The sequence below is a fragment of the Carcharhinus amblyrhynchos genome, chromosome 32 (genome assembly GCF_965287045.1).
Source record: "Carcharhinus amblyrhynchos chromosome 32, sCarAmb.v2.hapA, whole genome shotgun sequence".
In the NCBI taxonomy this organism is placed as follows: Eukaryota; Metazoa; Chordata; class Chondrichthyes; order Carcharhiniformes; family Carcharhinidae; genus Carcharhinus; species Carcharhinus amblyrhynchos.
Window position 1 is genome coordinate 8,724,790 of NC_137355.1, and position 15,811 is coordinate 8,740,600.

Genomic DNA, 15,811 nt, shown 5'->3' on the forward strand with positions numbered 1-15,811 from the left:
CTTTCATGGACACACAATAAGGTATAGCTTACTATGTTCAGTCAAAACACTCCAAGGGACTGCTGCACCAAATATGCTTGCAACACAATGTAGCATTATGATGTACACATATCACATATATAGAATGGCTATTTGGTTGAGATTGGTACGTTCTTCACGCTTGAAACGTCTCAATGTTGCTTTGCTGTTTGGAGAGCAAATTGAGTCTCAGTATGATGAGGCAACACTGCATCAGAGAAAGATCAATGCCTACCACCAATTACATGACTTGATGCGTAAACATTGGCCATTTTTATTTGTTCACAGGGTGTCAGCATCTCCAGCAAGGCCAACCTTTGTTGTCATCTCAAACTGCCCTTCAGAATGCGACAAGCTGTATTCTTGAACTGCTATAGTCCACGTGGGGTACATACACCCACAGTGCTGTTAGGGAGGTAGTTCCATAATTTTGACCCAGTGACAGTGAAAGTTCAGCAATGTAATTCCAAGTCAGGATGGTATGTGGCTTAGTGGGGAACTCAAATGCTGGTGTACCAAAGCATCTCCTGTTGTTCTAGGTGGTGGAGATTGCAGGTGTTGAAAGTTCTGTCAAAGAACCCTTGATGAATTGATGCAGCTGGAATATGCTGCTGCCACTGTCTGCCAGTTGTAAAGGGACTGAAGGTTAAAGCTGATAGTGAAAATCAAGTGGGCTGCTTTGTCCTAGATAGCATCAAGCTTGAGTGTTGCTGCACTGCATTCATCCAGGGAAGTGGAGAGTGTTCTGTCACAATCCTGACTTGTGCCTTGTAGGTGCTGCACAGACTTTAGGGAGTCATGAGTTGAGTTAGTTGTCAAAGAATTCTCAGTCTTTGACCCACTCTTTTAGTCACAGTATTTGTTTGGCTTGTCCTGTTAAGTTTCCAAACAGAAAAGTAGCAGTGAAAAGTTGCAATTGTTGTTTTTAATCAATGATAACTCCTAGGATGATGGGTGATTCAGTGATGATAATACCAGTCAATGTCAAGTGGAGATGGTTCGATTCTCTTTTGTGGCCATGGTCTTTGCCTAGCATCTACATGGCACAAATCATCAACTAAGAGTGGATAAACAAAATAGTGCTAGATTCCTTACTCTAACATAGAGCTAGCATGTTTCTTTTGTTAAGTCCTTCACATGCTGCTCGGTAACTTGTTACACAAGGAAGCATCAAGCACAACTGCATGACACGAAGCACATTGCCACTGAAACATGTCTGAAGATAAGTTCAGTCTTGCAAATAGAATTTTGACCTTTCTTGCTGGAAAAACTCAGCAGTTCTGACAGCATCTGTGGAGAGATAATACAGGCAATGTTTCGAGTCAGAATGACCTTTTGAGCTGAAGCCAAAGAAAACGGAATTTATAGTATGAGGGTAGGAGGGTGCTGCAGTTGGACAAAGGCAATGTAAATAATGATGATGAAGGCTGAGAAAAGTGCTAAGAATGTCCATCAAGAGATCAGAATGTGTGTATATTGTCAAAGGCAACCTGAGGAATGTGGCAGCTGGCCTGGGGGTGGGGGGGAAGGGAGAATGTGGCAGTGGTGGCGGGGTGGGGTGGGGTGGTGGGCAGGCGGTTGGAAGACAAGATGATTTCAAAAGTGGAAAAATAAAAATAAGAGTATGAAGTAATAAAAATGGATGAATAAGCTGAAATGAAGAAACAAAATAAATGGGATGAAGGTGGAGGGGAGAGTTCATGGTCTGAAGTTGCTGACCTCAATGTTCAGTCTGGAATACTGTAAAGTGCACAATTGGAAGATGAGGCGTTTTCCTGCAGTTTTCATTGGGCTTCACGTGAACATTGCAAAAGGCCAAGGAAGAATATGTGGAGGAGAGCCAAAAACAACAAAAAAAAATCATCCAGCATCTCTGATCCAGATGATAAATTACCTTTTCCATCTGTGGTGAAACCAGGTCCAAGTGGGCAGAGTTTCTTAAAGGGGCCTGTTCCTGGAAGTGGGCAGATTTCACACTGTGTGCCCCAGCCACGTCCACCATCACAACAGCACTCTGATTTTGTAACAAGATTTCGACTACTGGAGGCCATCTGACACATAGTTTGTAGTACTTCTGCGAAACAATATCCTTTGCGGTTGTCTGCAATAAATCAAGTACATCGATTTGCAATGGAATCATTATAAATTGCATTCCTTTAACAATGCTGTGGAATCTTTTGCCACCATATCTTAGTTAAATCTGCCAGTTACCCTTATCCATCTCATTAGATTTACAGTTGCATAAAGTTGGCAAAATCGTTGTAGCTGGGGCGGGGGGAGGTCAGGGCTGGTCAGCAAATGGGAGGCTGACAGATCGGGGCCACTATACATGCCCAGTGTGAATGGGTCCCACCCCGCAAGTTTTTAATAATATTCATGATTGTGACCTCTGCATTGTAGACTGTGGAGATTCAAGTCTGAACCCCACTGAAAAAACAATCGTGAATTATACCATTTTTCCCACCAATTTGGGAGAATCAAGCCCAATGTATCTAAGTTTTCCAACAATACAAAACTAGGTATGAAGGCAAGCTGACAGATGGAGTATAATGCAAAGTGTGAGATTATTCACTTTGAATGGACTGATAGAAGCGCAGAGCATTTTTTAAAAGGCGTGAAACTTGTAAATGTTGCAGGTACACACTCAAGGAACACTAAAAGTTAGCATGCCAGTACAGCAAGCAATTAGGAATAGCATGTTGACTTTTATTGCATGTGGGTAGGAGTACAAGAATAAAGAAGTCTTGCTACAATTATAAAGGGCATTAGTGGACCCACTCTTGGAATACTGTATGCAATTTTGCTCTCCATATTTGAAGAAGGGCATATTTACATTCAGGGCAGTATAGCAAAGGTATACTAGATTGTTCTCTGGGGGAAAAAAAGTGTTTTTCTATGAGGAAAGGCTGCGTAAATTGAGCCTATCTTCTCTGAGGTTTAGAAGAATGAGAATTGATCTCATTGTATCATTCTAGATTATGAAGGAGCTTGACAGATTAGATGCTGAGGTTTTGTTTCCTCTGGCTGGTAAATCAAGGGGAGAACAATTTTAGGATAAGGGGCCAATCATTTAGGACTGATACAAGAAGAACATATTCACTTAAAAAGCTCTGTATCTTTGGGATTCTCTATCCCAGAGGGTTGTAATGTGCTATCATTGAATATATTTAAGGCTGAGATAGACTGATTTTCAGTCTCTCAAGGAATGAAAGAAAATAGCAAGTGGGTGGGAAAATGGAGTTGAAGCCCAAGATCAGCTATGATTATGTTTTTCATAGGTCCAATTGGCCTCTTCTGTTCATTATTCTGATGTTCTCATGAATACCTCGCAATGACTATTAGTACTTAGTATATTTTATCCCTAATCTCACTGAGCATCTTTGGATATACACTAGATTTTTGAGCACATTAAGCCCTTTTTGTAAATTATACCAAAAGCAATTTTGTTTGCTTGCATTATCTTTTTGTTACTAGTCTCTCTCATGATGTATAATTTACCTCATTAAGAAGACCCTCCCCCGCTTCTACCTACTCCGTTACCAAAGTGTACAAGTGGGGCTTCCACTGCATTTCTAGTGAGGTTCTGGCAATGGAGCGACAAAAATTAATAAATTCAGGTCATGGTATTTCTACTAAATTACATTTGCTTCTAAAACTAATGATGTTTATCTTTTAATTAAAAAAAAACAAACTCACCAACACATTCAGTTTGCGTGGGACTAGCTGCGAATCCTTCATTGCAATCACACTTGTAACTACCAGCGGTATTAACGCACCGACCATTTTGGCAAATGCCAGGTTTGGTGCGGCATTCATTTTCATCTGGATTAAAAAGTTATATCAATTATTTGTTGTGACATATTTAATAAATGATCTCAAGTATAATTTGAAGAGTAAGTTATTTATAAAGACTTATTTTGTTACCAATGCACCCTTCACCATCCAGAGCACGCACTAATCCAGCTGGGCAAATACACATGAACGTTCCAATCAGATTCTTGCAAATCATTCCTCTTGATGCACAATCATCAAGTTGTTCCTCACATTCATCCTGATCTGTAAAATAGGAAGCATTTGATGATTTACATTAATTTACACACACTGACTTAAACAAAATACACAGGAGTGACAAGAGTGAAGGAATCTCCAACTCAGGGTATGAACTTGTATTATTCTTGCTGTGAATTAGCCGGTTATTTACGAGTCAAAAGTCTCAGTTTGAGTCAGCTGTTGAAGTTTATCCGAGTTAGAATGTTTAGCTTTAAAACCAAATTAATAACTTGAGCATGTAATTTAGGTTGACATAGAGAAAACACAACATTTTTTTGGGGTGTGTTCTTCTTTCAATGAGTTGCTAAAGTAAAGGTCCCATCTACCTGTATAGATAAATGCTGTTCATAGCAATATTCATAGAAGAGCAGCTAGGTTTTTCAGAGTCCTGGCCAACATTCTTTCCTTAACCAAAGTAGATTTAAGGTCATTCTTCTCATTATTCATGATGGATACTAGCTTTGCTTAAATTATATCAATGTTTGATCACTTAACAATAGATAAGTTGTTGCATATAAAGTGCCTTAAAGTAAACCTGATAAAGTATGATCTTTCTTTACATTTCCTACATTGTAAACAATTAATATTCACATCTCCCCCATTTAAATCAATGGTGAAATTCTTGTAAAATCTTCAAAAAGAGAACTTAAAAACTAAAATGTTATTTTTGTACAACCCATTATCAACAGAACTATCAAAAGGTTTATATTGATTATAAGAAAGTCAAGTATAGAATTTACATTCAGTTTTAGTATAAAGTGATAATTTGTTAATCCTGAGATTGGGTGTTTCATGAGTTGCATTGTCTTTCACCTGTGTGGTTTTGGTTCAAATAAGGCACAGAATTACTTTACATTTCAAAAAATCAACGGAAATTGAGAGATGTAAAGCGAGCTATTGACTAGCTTTCACCCATTTGATACTATTGCACAGAATTAATATCTACTCCAGGAGTGAGGTCTTGTTCTTCTACATGATTGTAAAGTGGACATATCCTATAGAAAATCAATATAGATGATTGAAGCAGTAATCAGAAAAGAAATGCACTGAAACAGATGAACACAGAATAGTTCATTGAAAGCTGAGACTTTGTCATACATCTGTAGAGAATAGAGAAATTTGTTTCTATATAAAGTAATCCACTCTTGGTCTTAGCACAAAGTCCAAAAAGGGAAATTATTTTGCTTTTCACAATATGTCGAGCGCAAAAGAAAAAGTCATCAAATATTAAAATGGAAATTTGTACTAACCTCGGCACATCTTCCCATCTTGTCTCAGAACATAGCCAGCAGGACATTTACATTCATATCCTCCTACGGTATTAACACAACGGAATGCACAAAGCAAAGGATTTTGTGCACATTCATTGATGTCTAGTAGTGAAAAGAAAAACAAGTTTTTTTTCTTCCCCAAACACTAAAATGAGACATAATTCATGCTATTCAATTTATGTAGCCTTTCAGCTTCTTTATTCCCTATACCACCTCATCTGTTGAGGGTATTGACTAATATTGGGGCATGATCTTAAAAGTACTTGCAGCAAATCACTAAGAAGTCTGACAACACCAGGTTTAAATCCAACTGATTTATTTGATAGTAAATTTGCAAGCTTTCAGGGTTTGCCCCTTCGTCAGGTGAATGGGGAGTTCTGGCCTCAGACAGAGCATATAATAGCACAGACAGTTTACAGATTACTGATTAGAATGCGAGTCTTTACACCCAACCTGCTATTCGTCTTAAAACTCAAAACCCAGTCCAACGCCGGCATCTCTACATCATGGCCATTCATTAAGGCAGGGATTCCCAAACTGTTCTAGCCATGGAACCCTTTGGACCCCCCCCCCAAGAGTACTGAGGGGACCCCTGAGAAACATTCTTATTATATTGAAGGAATATACCACAAAAATTATTATAAATACAACAAACTTCAAAGATGTTTCTACGTCTTATATGTATATATTTATAATACAAAGAACAAAAACAAAGAACAAAAACAAAGAACAAAGAACAAAAACAGCTTGGGAAACAGGCCCTTCAGCCCAACGAGCTCGCGCCGCTATCCAACACCACCAGTTCCCCCCCTCCACCCATGACCCTTGCCTAATGTTTTATGGCCATCCACATTGAGGGAAACTAATTTAGGGACAATTTATTACTGCCAATCAGCCTAACAGCACATCTTTGGGGTGTGGGAGGAAACCGGAGCACCCGGAGAAAACCCACGCAAGCACAGGGAGAATGCGCAAACTCCCACAGACACTGGCCCAAATCCATGTGTCTGCACAGCAATCACTGATAGTCACTGAGCTGTCATCTTGCCCAGTATCTGGTCCAGTTTAGGCACACACTAACGACATGAAGCACTAGGCTAATCTCGAACAACCAAGAGCAGCCCAAGTACGACCCATCGCGTGTATGCCCCTCGTTGGACACAAGACATAATAAAACAGTTCTGTTTGAATTAATACTTCCAAGCTTAGCTTCATTTTCTAATTTGTAATAGGAACACACACACGCCACACTCGTCCCAACCCCTGCCCCCACAGGCTCGGCTCTTGCTGGGGCCTCCCCCTCATCCCAAGCTCCTCTTTGGACTCTTGACTGAACCCAGTTTCGGAACTCCTGCACTAATGCAACCAATGTTTGGTGATGAGTGTCATTCTTTGGAGTTGTGGACCAGTATCCCAAGATGTATTATCTTATAGGGTACTAATAGTGTGGAAAAAAATGAGAGGCTTTAGAAAAACGAAGTCATCTTTTCATATTATTGACTCATTTTTTTTAAAGGGCTGAGGTGTTATGATAGTACTACCATTAATATGGATATAAAAAATATATAGACGCTGGAATTTTACCACCCCACCTGCCACAAGAATCAGAGCAGGTGAGGGATGGACAATCGGAAGATTTGTTGACCTTGGGCAGGATTTTACAGTTTTGGGGCAAGCGAGGCCTTAAACTGCTGCCCAAATTTTTTTGTGTATTTAAGGGGAATGTTTAAAAATTCAGCTTTATGGTGTAGGCACTAGATATGTATGGAGGGAATGCAGCTCAGATTTTGAAACAGAATGATAATTACTAATTACAACCTTGCAAGTGGTTATCTTAAGTAGAGTTAATGAACCTTTGTTTACTTAACTTCATCTGGGATTTTGGATTAGAGAAATTGACAGGGTCATATGATGATGTCATTTATGTGCAGAGCAAAAAGGGTCTTGCAGAAAGGAGTTGGGGTTTGGCTGTTCTGGTTGACGTTAGGAGAATTTTGCAGGCTCTATATCTCTCTGAAAACTCCAAGGTATCTATGTTTACCATAGCAAGTATATTTGTGATTGCTAACTATATTTCAAGAAGCCTTTAAATTTGTAAGAGGAATATTGCTTATTTCGAACTGAAACAGTGATAAGTTAGAAATTAAAGTTGTTTCCATTTTTAAATATTGTTCAACTGTTAATAGTTAAATTGCTTCATTTGTTAGAATTATATTTAAATTGTGTTATTAAAGTAAAGTTTGTTTCAGTATAAAAATCCCTCCTTTGTCAATTGAATCCTTACTGGAATTAAGTACCCTTTCCTCACATTGATGTCAAAATAGAAAAATTATTGGGGTCTAGTCTGGCATCCTGATTTAACCTGGGGTTCTTGTCCAGGACCCCAACACCTTAAGCGCAAAAAAAAATCCGTATCAATTGCACTACTATCACACACTACAGCTGAATTTGACTTGATTCTCACACATTCTCGCAATACCCAAGAGGAAACTAACTGGACAATGATCAGTAGTAGTAACCCTGACTTATATTTCTGTTCCCCACTTCAAAATGCCCCTCCCACTAGTATTGTTCCCTACTCTCTCTCACCATCGCTCACTCTCAACCTTATTTCACCCCTGCTTACCTCCCAGAGCTAGCTCTTAGACTATAACACCATAAGACATAGGATCAGAATTAGGCCACTCTGCCCATCGAGTCTGCTCCACCATTCAATCATGGCTGATATTTTTCTCATCCCCATTCTCCTACCTTTTCCCCATAAGCCCTGATCCCCTTATCTTCTTGGGTTCCCACAGCCCTGACTTTTCTGGTTTGCATCAACTGGGGGAAGTCACATCAACGATTAAGCTCAGGATCTCTCTGCTAAGTGTATTTACCCATTACATAAGTCAAAAATAGTAATTTTATCGTATGTGTGTATGCAAGTAACATGGAAGAAAAAAGCTTACCTTCACAAGTAATCATTGGTCCTGGTTCAAAGCCTTCTTCACACGCACACTCAAACCCTCCAAATACATTAGTACATGTACCATTGCCACAGGGGTTACCAACAGAACATTCATCTGTGTCTGTTGTAAGCAAAAATAAAACAGGAAAAGTGAATTTCAGGAGCCCTATTACATCCGAAAATTGCAGCAGGATCGAATTTACACTCACCAACTCTGTCTGCTCCAACTCTGTCTAGAATCCTAAGAGCGGAGTCAGTTGTTTAACAGAATGGGTACTCATGTTATTTTGTGTGTTTGGTAATAGCGAACAAGGAGTTTTGAAGAAGCAGATTATGGCTCCTTTGATTGTGGATAGACGAAGACCATAGCTCTTCAACTTCCACAATGAAGGTAGCATTCTGAATATCTTTACTGTCAGGTATTAACAACACACCTATCTCATGCAAGTGATGGCAGAACTGATGGGATTTCCGGGAGGTGACTTCATACAGCCAGTTCTGATGTCTTTTTAATCAGTATCAAATGCATGTTGGGGAGAGGGGATTAAGAGAAAGGTAGAGACACAAAATGTCTGGACCCAGGCATTCAGAGCACCGCCACACTAAAATTGCTAAACATCAAATTAAATTGTGTACGTATTTTCAGTCTTCCTCAGCGAGATCCAAATTGTTGTTTGTATAGTGCAAAACAGTTGCTAATGTGAATGATGCTGGATGGAAGTGTCATTGGTCTCTATAACCTTACATGCTACAAAAGATAGGAATTGCCGATTTCCTACGCTAAATTGACAGGCTAAAGAATATTGATTGCGCCATTTGTTTTTTTGTGTTGCAAGAGAACTTACCTACACATTTGATTCCACTGTAATCGATACTGAAGCCGAATGGGCACTCGCAGCGGAAAGAGCCGTCAGTGTTGATGCATTGCCCATTTTTACACATTCCTGGTTCTATAGCACATTCATCCGTATCTTTCATCAAAAAAATGTGGGAAAACATTTATATTTTAAACTATTGGAAATATAATCATGCCTGGTTCTCACTTAAAACAATTCTATAAAGAAAAAGTAAAGTTGTGTATTACACAGGTGATAAAACAGTGAAATCTGCTTATAGCAATCTTGCATAATGTAACTAGATAAAATTCACTTCCTATATAACTGATGGATTAACTTTCTCTTTACAGTGAAATTAACACTCCATTTACAATGACAACTTAAGTGGTCTAGTCTACTATCATTCAGTCATAAGGCATGCTGAAGTATTTTACACTGATTCAAGAGAATTAGTTGTTTCAGCTTACAGAAAAATCCCTCAATCCTTTTTGGTTATAGAAAATTCTCTTTTCAGTCAGGTTTACAACCACAAGAATAAGAAGTTAAAATTGAGAATTAAGCAATTTAATGCCTCAAATAATTGAATTTATTACTTGTCAATTGCTGGCACTCAGGCATTTATTTTGATCTCATAATATATGAAAAGATCAAATCAGGTCTTACCTACATGCGAACCATCCACATCAATGCGAGTTCCAACTAAGCCAGTTGGGCACAGTTTTCCAAATGCATCTAGGACAGATTTGAATAAGGCCAAATAAACACGGTTTTCTGAATTGATTTACAAACAATTTATAGTTTTCCGTGCTATTCAAAAGAAATTAGAAGTGCATTATTTAGCACATTATTTGTTTGTTTTCATTGTTGATAAATTAATTTCTATTTATAGCAGATACTAGATTAATTATATAATGTGTAAAGGAAGCTAAAATGGAAAACCCAAGCAAATATGGTCCAGATATAAAATACTGATTTGGTTGTACAGCATAGAAATATTAATTCGTCAAGACAGCTCAGATACATTCTGGACAATCTTGGAAAATTCAAGACCTTTTTTTTTTGTCACCTAATGCTTAGCACCATCTAGTAAAATATGCAAAGTGCTAGTCATCATTCTCCGCTTCTGCTCCTCCAGATGTGTAAAGGCCTTCCACTTATAGCTAAACTAGGTATTATTTTTAACTTTGGGACTTGCAGGTTCTTTTCATTCATTGCACCTTGGTTGAATAGATAGCAACAGAAAGTAAAATAAATGGGAAAATGGTACGGAGGTCACAGTTGAGCACTGAAATAAAAACAAAGGTGCTGGAAATACAAAACAGGTCAGCATCTGTAAAGAAAAAAAAGACAGATAACACTTCAGATGTGTTCAGATTGTTAAGTTCAAATGATTTAAGGCACACATCAGAAGCATAACTGAACTTTCTTACAGAAGCTGGTTTATTTTGTGGGTATTTCTATAATTTCCTTTTTCTTAAATTTGAGCTCTGTTCCTTTCTTTTGTACATTGGCAATTAAAATAATAGCCTAAGTTTTTCACTTGCCATTATGTTAATAAACATATCCTATTTATTTTTACAAGTCAGAATTTAGTTCCCATGTTAACTTGTTTCATTAGTATCACTCTAACTTTGCAGTTATAATTGGGCGATATATGCACTGAGGATCAGGATTTGTGTTTTGATATTATTTTGGCTTGAGACTGTGGAGTGTCATGTGACCCAACTGGTACATTTCAGAGCCAATTGGTGCTGTTTTGGAGCAAGTGCAAGGAAAGGCCTCTCTTTGCACTTAGAACAACAGTAATCTTTTCTTAAAAGTGCAGTACAGCTGTGTGAAGAATATCTATATCAGCAGTATAATGGAGAGGTGGTGATTCTGTGGTATTATCAATGGATTAGTAATCTAGAGATCCAGCACAATGCTCCGAAGACCCAAATTCAAATCCCACCACAGCAGATAGTGAAAATTTAAATTCAATAAGAAAATTAGAATTGCAAGTTATTGTCGTAAAAATCAATCTGGTTCACTGTAGACCTGTAGGTATGGAAATTCTGTTTTGTTACCTGGTCGGGCCTACATGTGATTCCAGACCAAAACAATGTGTTGAATCTTAAATATTCCCGAAATAGTCCCAAGCCAAAGTAATACTAAAACACAAATCCTGATCCTCAGTGCATATATCGCCCAATTATAACTGCAAAGTTAGAGTGATACTGAATGAAACAAGTTAATGTGGGAACTAACTTCTGACTTGTAAAAATAAATAGGATAAGTTTATTAACATAATGGCAAGTGAAAAACTTAGGCTATTATTTTAATTGCCAATGTACAAAAAAGGAAGAGCTCAAATTTAAAAAAACAGGCAATTATAGAAATACCCACAAAATAAACCAGTTTCCGTAAGAAAGTTCAGTTATTATGCCTCTGATGTAACTGAGTGATGTGCCAGCATCAATCTAAACACTGGAAATAATAATGGCAAACTCAAGTCTTGTCGATCCTGCAAAGGGGGCGAGTGCCAAAATGGGGGGAGCTCTCTCACAGACTAGTCATGCAACAGCTTGACATAGGTTATGGAATCATACCTTACAAAGTCCTACTCAGTACTATCACTATACTGGGATATGTCCTGTCCCACCAGCGGACGTGGTGACAAAGTAGTATGCAATCAGGAGGAAATTGCCCTAAGAGTGCCTAGGTCAGTGTGGTGGCACAGTGGTTAACTGCTGCCTCTCAGCTCCAAGGACCCAGGTTTGATTCTGACCGTGGTTGACTGCCTGTGTGGAGTTTGCACATTCTCCCAGCATCTACACGGGTTTCCTACGGATGCTCCCCTTTCTTTCCAGAGTTTAAGATGTGCAGGTTAGGTGGATTAGCCATGCTAAATGCAGAGGATAGGGCTGAGTGGGGAGGATAGGGCTGAGTGGGCCTGGGCAGGATGCTCTTTTGGAGAATTGGTGCAGACTCAATTGGCCAATGGCCTCCTTCTGAACTGTAGGGATTTTATGGTTCTATGGAGCACTCCCAGCATTGAATCCAGATCTCATGAAGTTTCAAGAAATGGCTTAAGGCAAGGGATACTGCAAGGCTATGAATCCTAACAATATTCCAGCTATTTACTGAACATGCTCCAAACTTGCCGTGCCCATAGCCAAGCTGTTCTAATACAGCTACCACATAGGCAATAACTTGGCAACGTGGAAAATTGCTGAGTACGTCCTGAACAAATCAAACTCAGCCAATTACCACTTATCGGTCAACTCTTGATCATCAGTTAAGTGACGAAAGGGATTACCAACAGTGATATCAAGCAGTACCTCCTTAGCAATAACCTGCTCACCGTTGCTCAGTTTGGGTTCTGTCAGTATCATTCAGCTCCTGACCTCATTATTGGCTTGGTTCAAACATCGAGAAAAAAGCCAAATTATTGAATGACTGTTCTTGAATTCAATGCAGATTTGACTGTGTGTGGTGTCAAGGGGCCCTTGAGTGCGAAGTCACATTTTACATTGGGGTATCCTCGTGACATGATTGTCCCATGCCCCATTGGTGATGGTATGCATTTCCCATCATTCAACTTTGGGAATATCATTATAATAAATTAACTTTTGATTATCAGGCTCATACAATGGAATTCAACCTCTCTTCCCTCCACCCCTCTCCACCACCTGTCAAAAAATTCACCCACAGTGACGTGACAGCAGAATGGCAGGTCTCCCAGGAAAGCTCAGGTGAGTGCAGCACTTGTGGGGAGAAGGTCATGCCTGGTTACTGTCAACATTGGGGGTTCAAGACTGGTTTGATTACTGTGCGTTGGGGCAGCCTGATCTTCATACTTTTAAGTTGCTGGCAGGGCAGCTCCTGTCTGTGATATGTTTTTGGGACCTGACCTTTAAAGGTTTTTTACCCCCAAAGTGCTGAACTGTACAGCACTGAAGCTGCCATTTACCTCAGGGGCTTCAATGTGTTTCTCCCTTCCACCATTGGCCATTGCTGATTTCTGGTAAAAGCTCGTTTCTAGACTCTAAAGACATCAAAGGGTATGGGGAGAGTGCAGGAGTATTTGCACCGCCAAGCAAGATGGTTGAGGCGGACGCGCTGGGATCGTTTAAGACTTATCTAGATAGCCACATGAACAGACTGGGAATAGAGGGATACAAATGAATGCTCGAGTTGGGCTCATGAGCGGCGCAGGTTTGGAGGGCCAAAGGATCAGCCATGATCATATTGAATGACAGAACAGACTCAAAGGGCCGAATGACCTACTCTTGCCCCTACTTTTTTGTTTCTATGTTCAATCTGAGTCTTGCTGCTGGCACCCATTAGAATTTCTAAAAATCAGCAGAGTCAAACGCATGAGCCTTTGTTATTTGCCTCCAGTGTCTTGCTATTATACTAAGTTCTTAATAAAGGATAATGTAAATTTAAATTGCGGTTTATGGTTCTTTCTGCATTTGTCCTATGGGAGAACTGAAGTGAAAAGACTAAGAGGTCCCAAATGTGGTACTAAATACAATTTTTTGTTCAAAGAAGAAAGGTGTTGGTGAATGCAACTTTTAGAATGAGAAAAGTTCAGGCAGTTTCTACACTAATAGATGACAACCATCACATGTTGAGAAAGTCGTATGGAAATAAACCTATTCAAAGTTTAAATATTGGTTTCTATCAAAAAAAAACCTCTGATGCTGGTACCTACTTGAGGCTTAGGTCAAGATTGATTGGTGTGGTGAGCTAATAAGAAACAACCAGAACAGAAGACAGTTTGTAAAAATCGTCTTTGAAGGCTTAAACTTGACCATTCACAACGAATTAATGAAACATTGAAACATGCCAACGACCGTTCGAGCTACTTGATAAATTTACAGGAAAAGATGCAAGGAACTATATTTGCGTTTGATCATTTCTTTTCCCAGCTCATAGACGCAATTCTTTTTCCATAGTCAAGTTCACTGACATTAAAGCGTGTCTTCATGTACCATTTTTACAGCTGGAAGGTGCGCTCGAATTTTGGTGACCAGGAATTATAGTTTGATCTGCTCACAAAATGTGTATTTAGAATTTGGCCTCTTTCTATCTGCATTTTGCTGCTTTGACAGTACAGTTCAACACTTTATTTTCTTTGTTGATCACTGTTCTGCGACGTCCAAAACTACATAGTCTCTTTCAGCCTCATCTTTCATGTCAATGGAGTAATTACACCACCTTTTCCTACTTGCAGCAAATCACTCTCGTCTACTACATCATCACCTACCAATCTTTAAACCATTTCAACTTTGTTAAGCTAGTTCTTGAGCTGTCTCCTTAGATGCAACATTTGCTAGTTTGATAGCGTTTGTATATTTAAGCAGTTTGCATTGAACTTCTGCTTTTAAATCACGAATGCAGATTAGCAACTATAGATGTCACAATATGTATCTTAAGATTCTCCACCCAGCATTCATTTTACCCTGACATGAATTGGAAAATAATCCTGTTCCTTTTTATCCTTCAGGTATTTTCTTCCATTCTGAGAAATTCTAGGCACACTGTGGTGTTGGATTTTCCTTAGTCCACCTTAGGATGCAAGTACCTCAAGAAAGTTAGAGGTTGGTCAGGTAGGCCTTCTGAACTTACAATGCTTGCTGTTATTTGGTTATCATACAGTCTGTTCATAACTGTTTTTCAGATTATTAGTCTACAGATGAAATGAAAATTTATTCTCGATAACTGATTCCATTGTTTATCCAACATTAATACCAAACTAGTAGATTTAAAGTTGCTTCATCTATTTATATAGAAGAAATAAATTATGATATTATTCAGAATATTAACATGTATACGCAAAACTTCATCCTAGGGGTTGTGTGCACTTTTGTTACCTTGCTTTGTGTCAAGCGTGGATATGAATTTATTGCATCATGATTTAGCTCACCCTCTGACTCTTTCGGACAGATCTCACACGGGACGCCCCATCCTTCTCCAGGCATTAAACTGCAACAACAAGTTGCTTTTGTGATGTTCTTATACTTGGGGGCAGAGCACACACCATTTTCAAATTTAGAAAAGCAAAAGCTCTCCCTGATATCTAAAATGACGTAGAAAGTACAAGAATTAGCATAAGTTAGCTCTGTAAAACTTACAAAAGCACATGACTTTCAATATGGTAAAGTACTGAAGACAATTATTTGAACACAATGTTTTAATCTATATTTAATAAAGTGGGTAATAGTTTTTAAAGTAATATTTCTGATATGAGAATATAAAGATATATTTCATTATGGTACAGATTGCAACATTCACAATATACACATCTAGCTTCTACAGGCTTGTATATTGAGAAGTCTTTTTATGTTTCCCTTTCAATAACAACAAATTTCACAAGTTATGCACTAGTATGCAGAACTCCGCTTGTGAAAGCAATAAAGGAAATCTTTTGTTTCCTCCTTCGCTTGGGTTGCTTGCAACTAAAAAGACACCTGCAGCTATGATGTGATCAGTGTAACAAAGTAAGTGCTTGATGCTTTGAGTTTTGTTAGAGATCGGATGCTTTAAATATGGTGACTATATTGAACTGGGTATATTGGGCTTGCATCTACATCTGTTTCCTCTGATGAGTTCTGCAAACATTATGGTGACAATCTGTATTCCGAGTTGTATTCCTTTTAACCTTGTTCAGTTCAGCAATTTTGCTGATTAATTTCTGC

The 15,811-nt window shown here is 38.7% G+C and overlaps 1 protein-coding gene across 2 annotated transcripts in view; it reads right to left on the reverse strand.

Moving 5' to 3' along the window:
• LOC145360729 (fibrillin-1-like) overlaps positions 1-15,811 on the reverse strand; it is a 407,592-nt gene that overhangs the window by 27,310 nt on the left and 364,471 nt on the right. For both annotated transcript variants that reach the window (XM_080216108.1, XM_080216109.1), the window contains exons 50-57: positions 15,040-15,192; positions 9,789-9,857; positions 9,135-9,260; positions 8,291-8,410; positions 5,319-5,441; positions 3,943-4,074; positions 3,715-3,840; positions 1,913-2,119 (exon numbers count right to left, since the gene is read on the reverse strand). In XM_080216108.1, the coding sequence (XP_080072234.1) occupies positions 1,913-2,119; positions 3,715-3,840; positions 3,943-4,074; positions 5,319-5,441; positions 8,291-8,410; positions 9,135-9,260; positions 9,789-9,857; positions 15,040-15,192 (1,056 nt within the window). The remainder of the gene's footprint in view (positions 1-1,912; positions 2,120-3,714; positions 3,841-3,942; positions 4,075-5,318; positions 5,442-8,290; positions 8,411-9,134; positions 9,261-9,788; positions 9,858-15,039; positions 15,193-15,811) is intronic.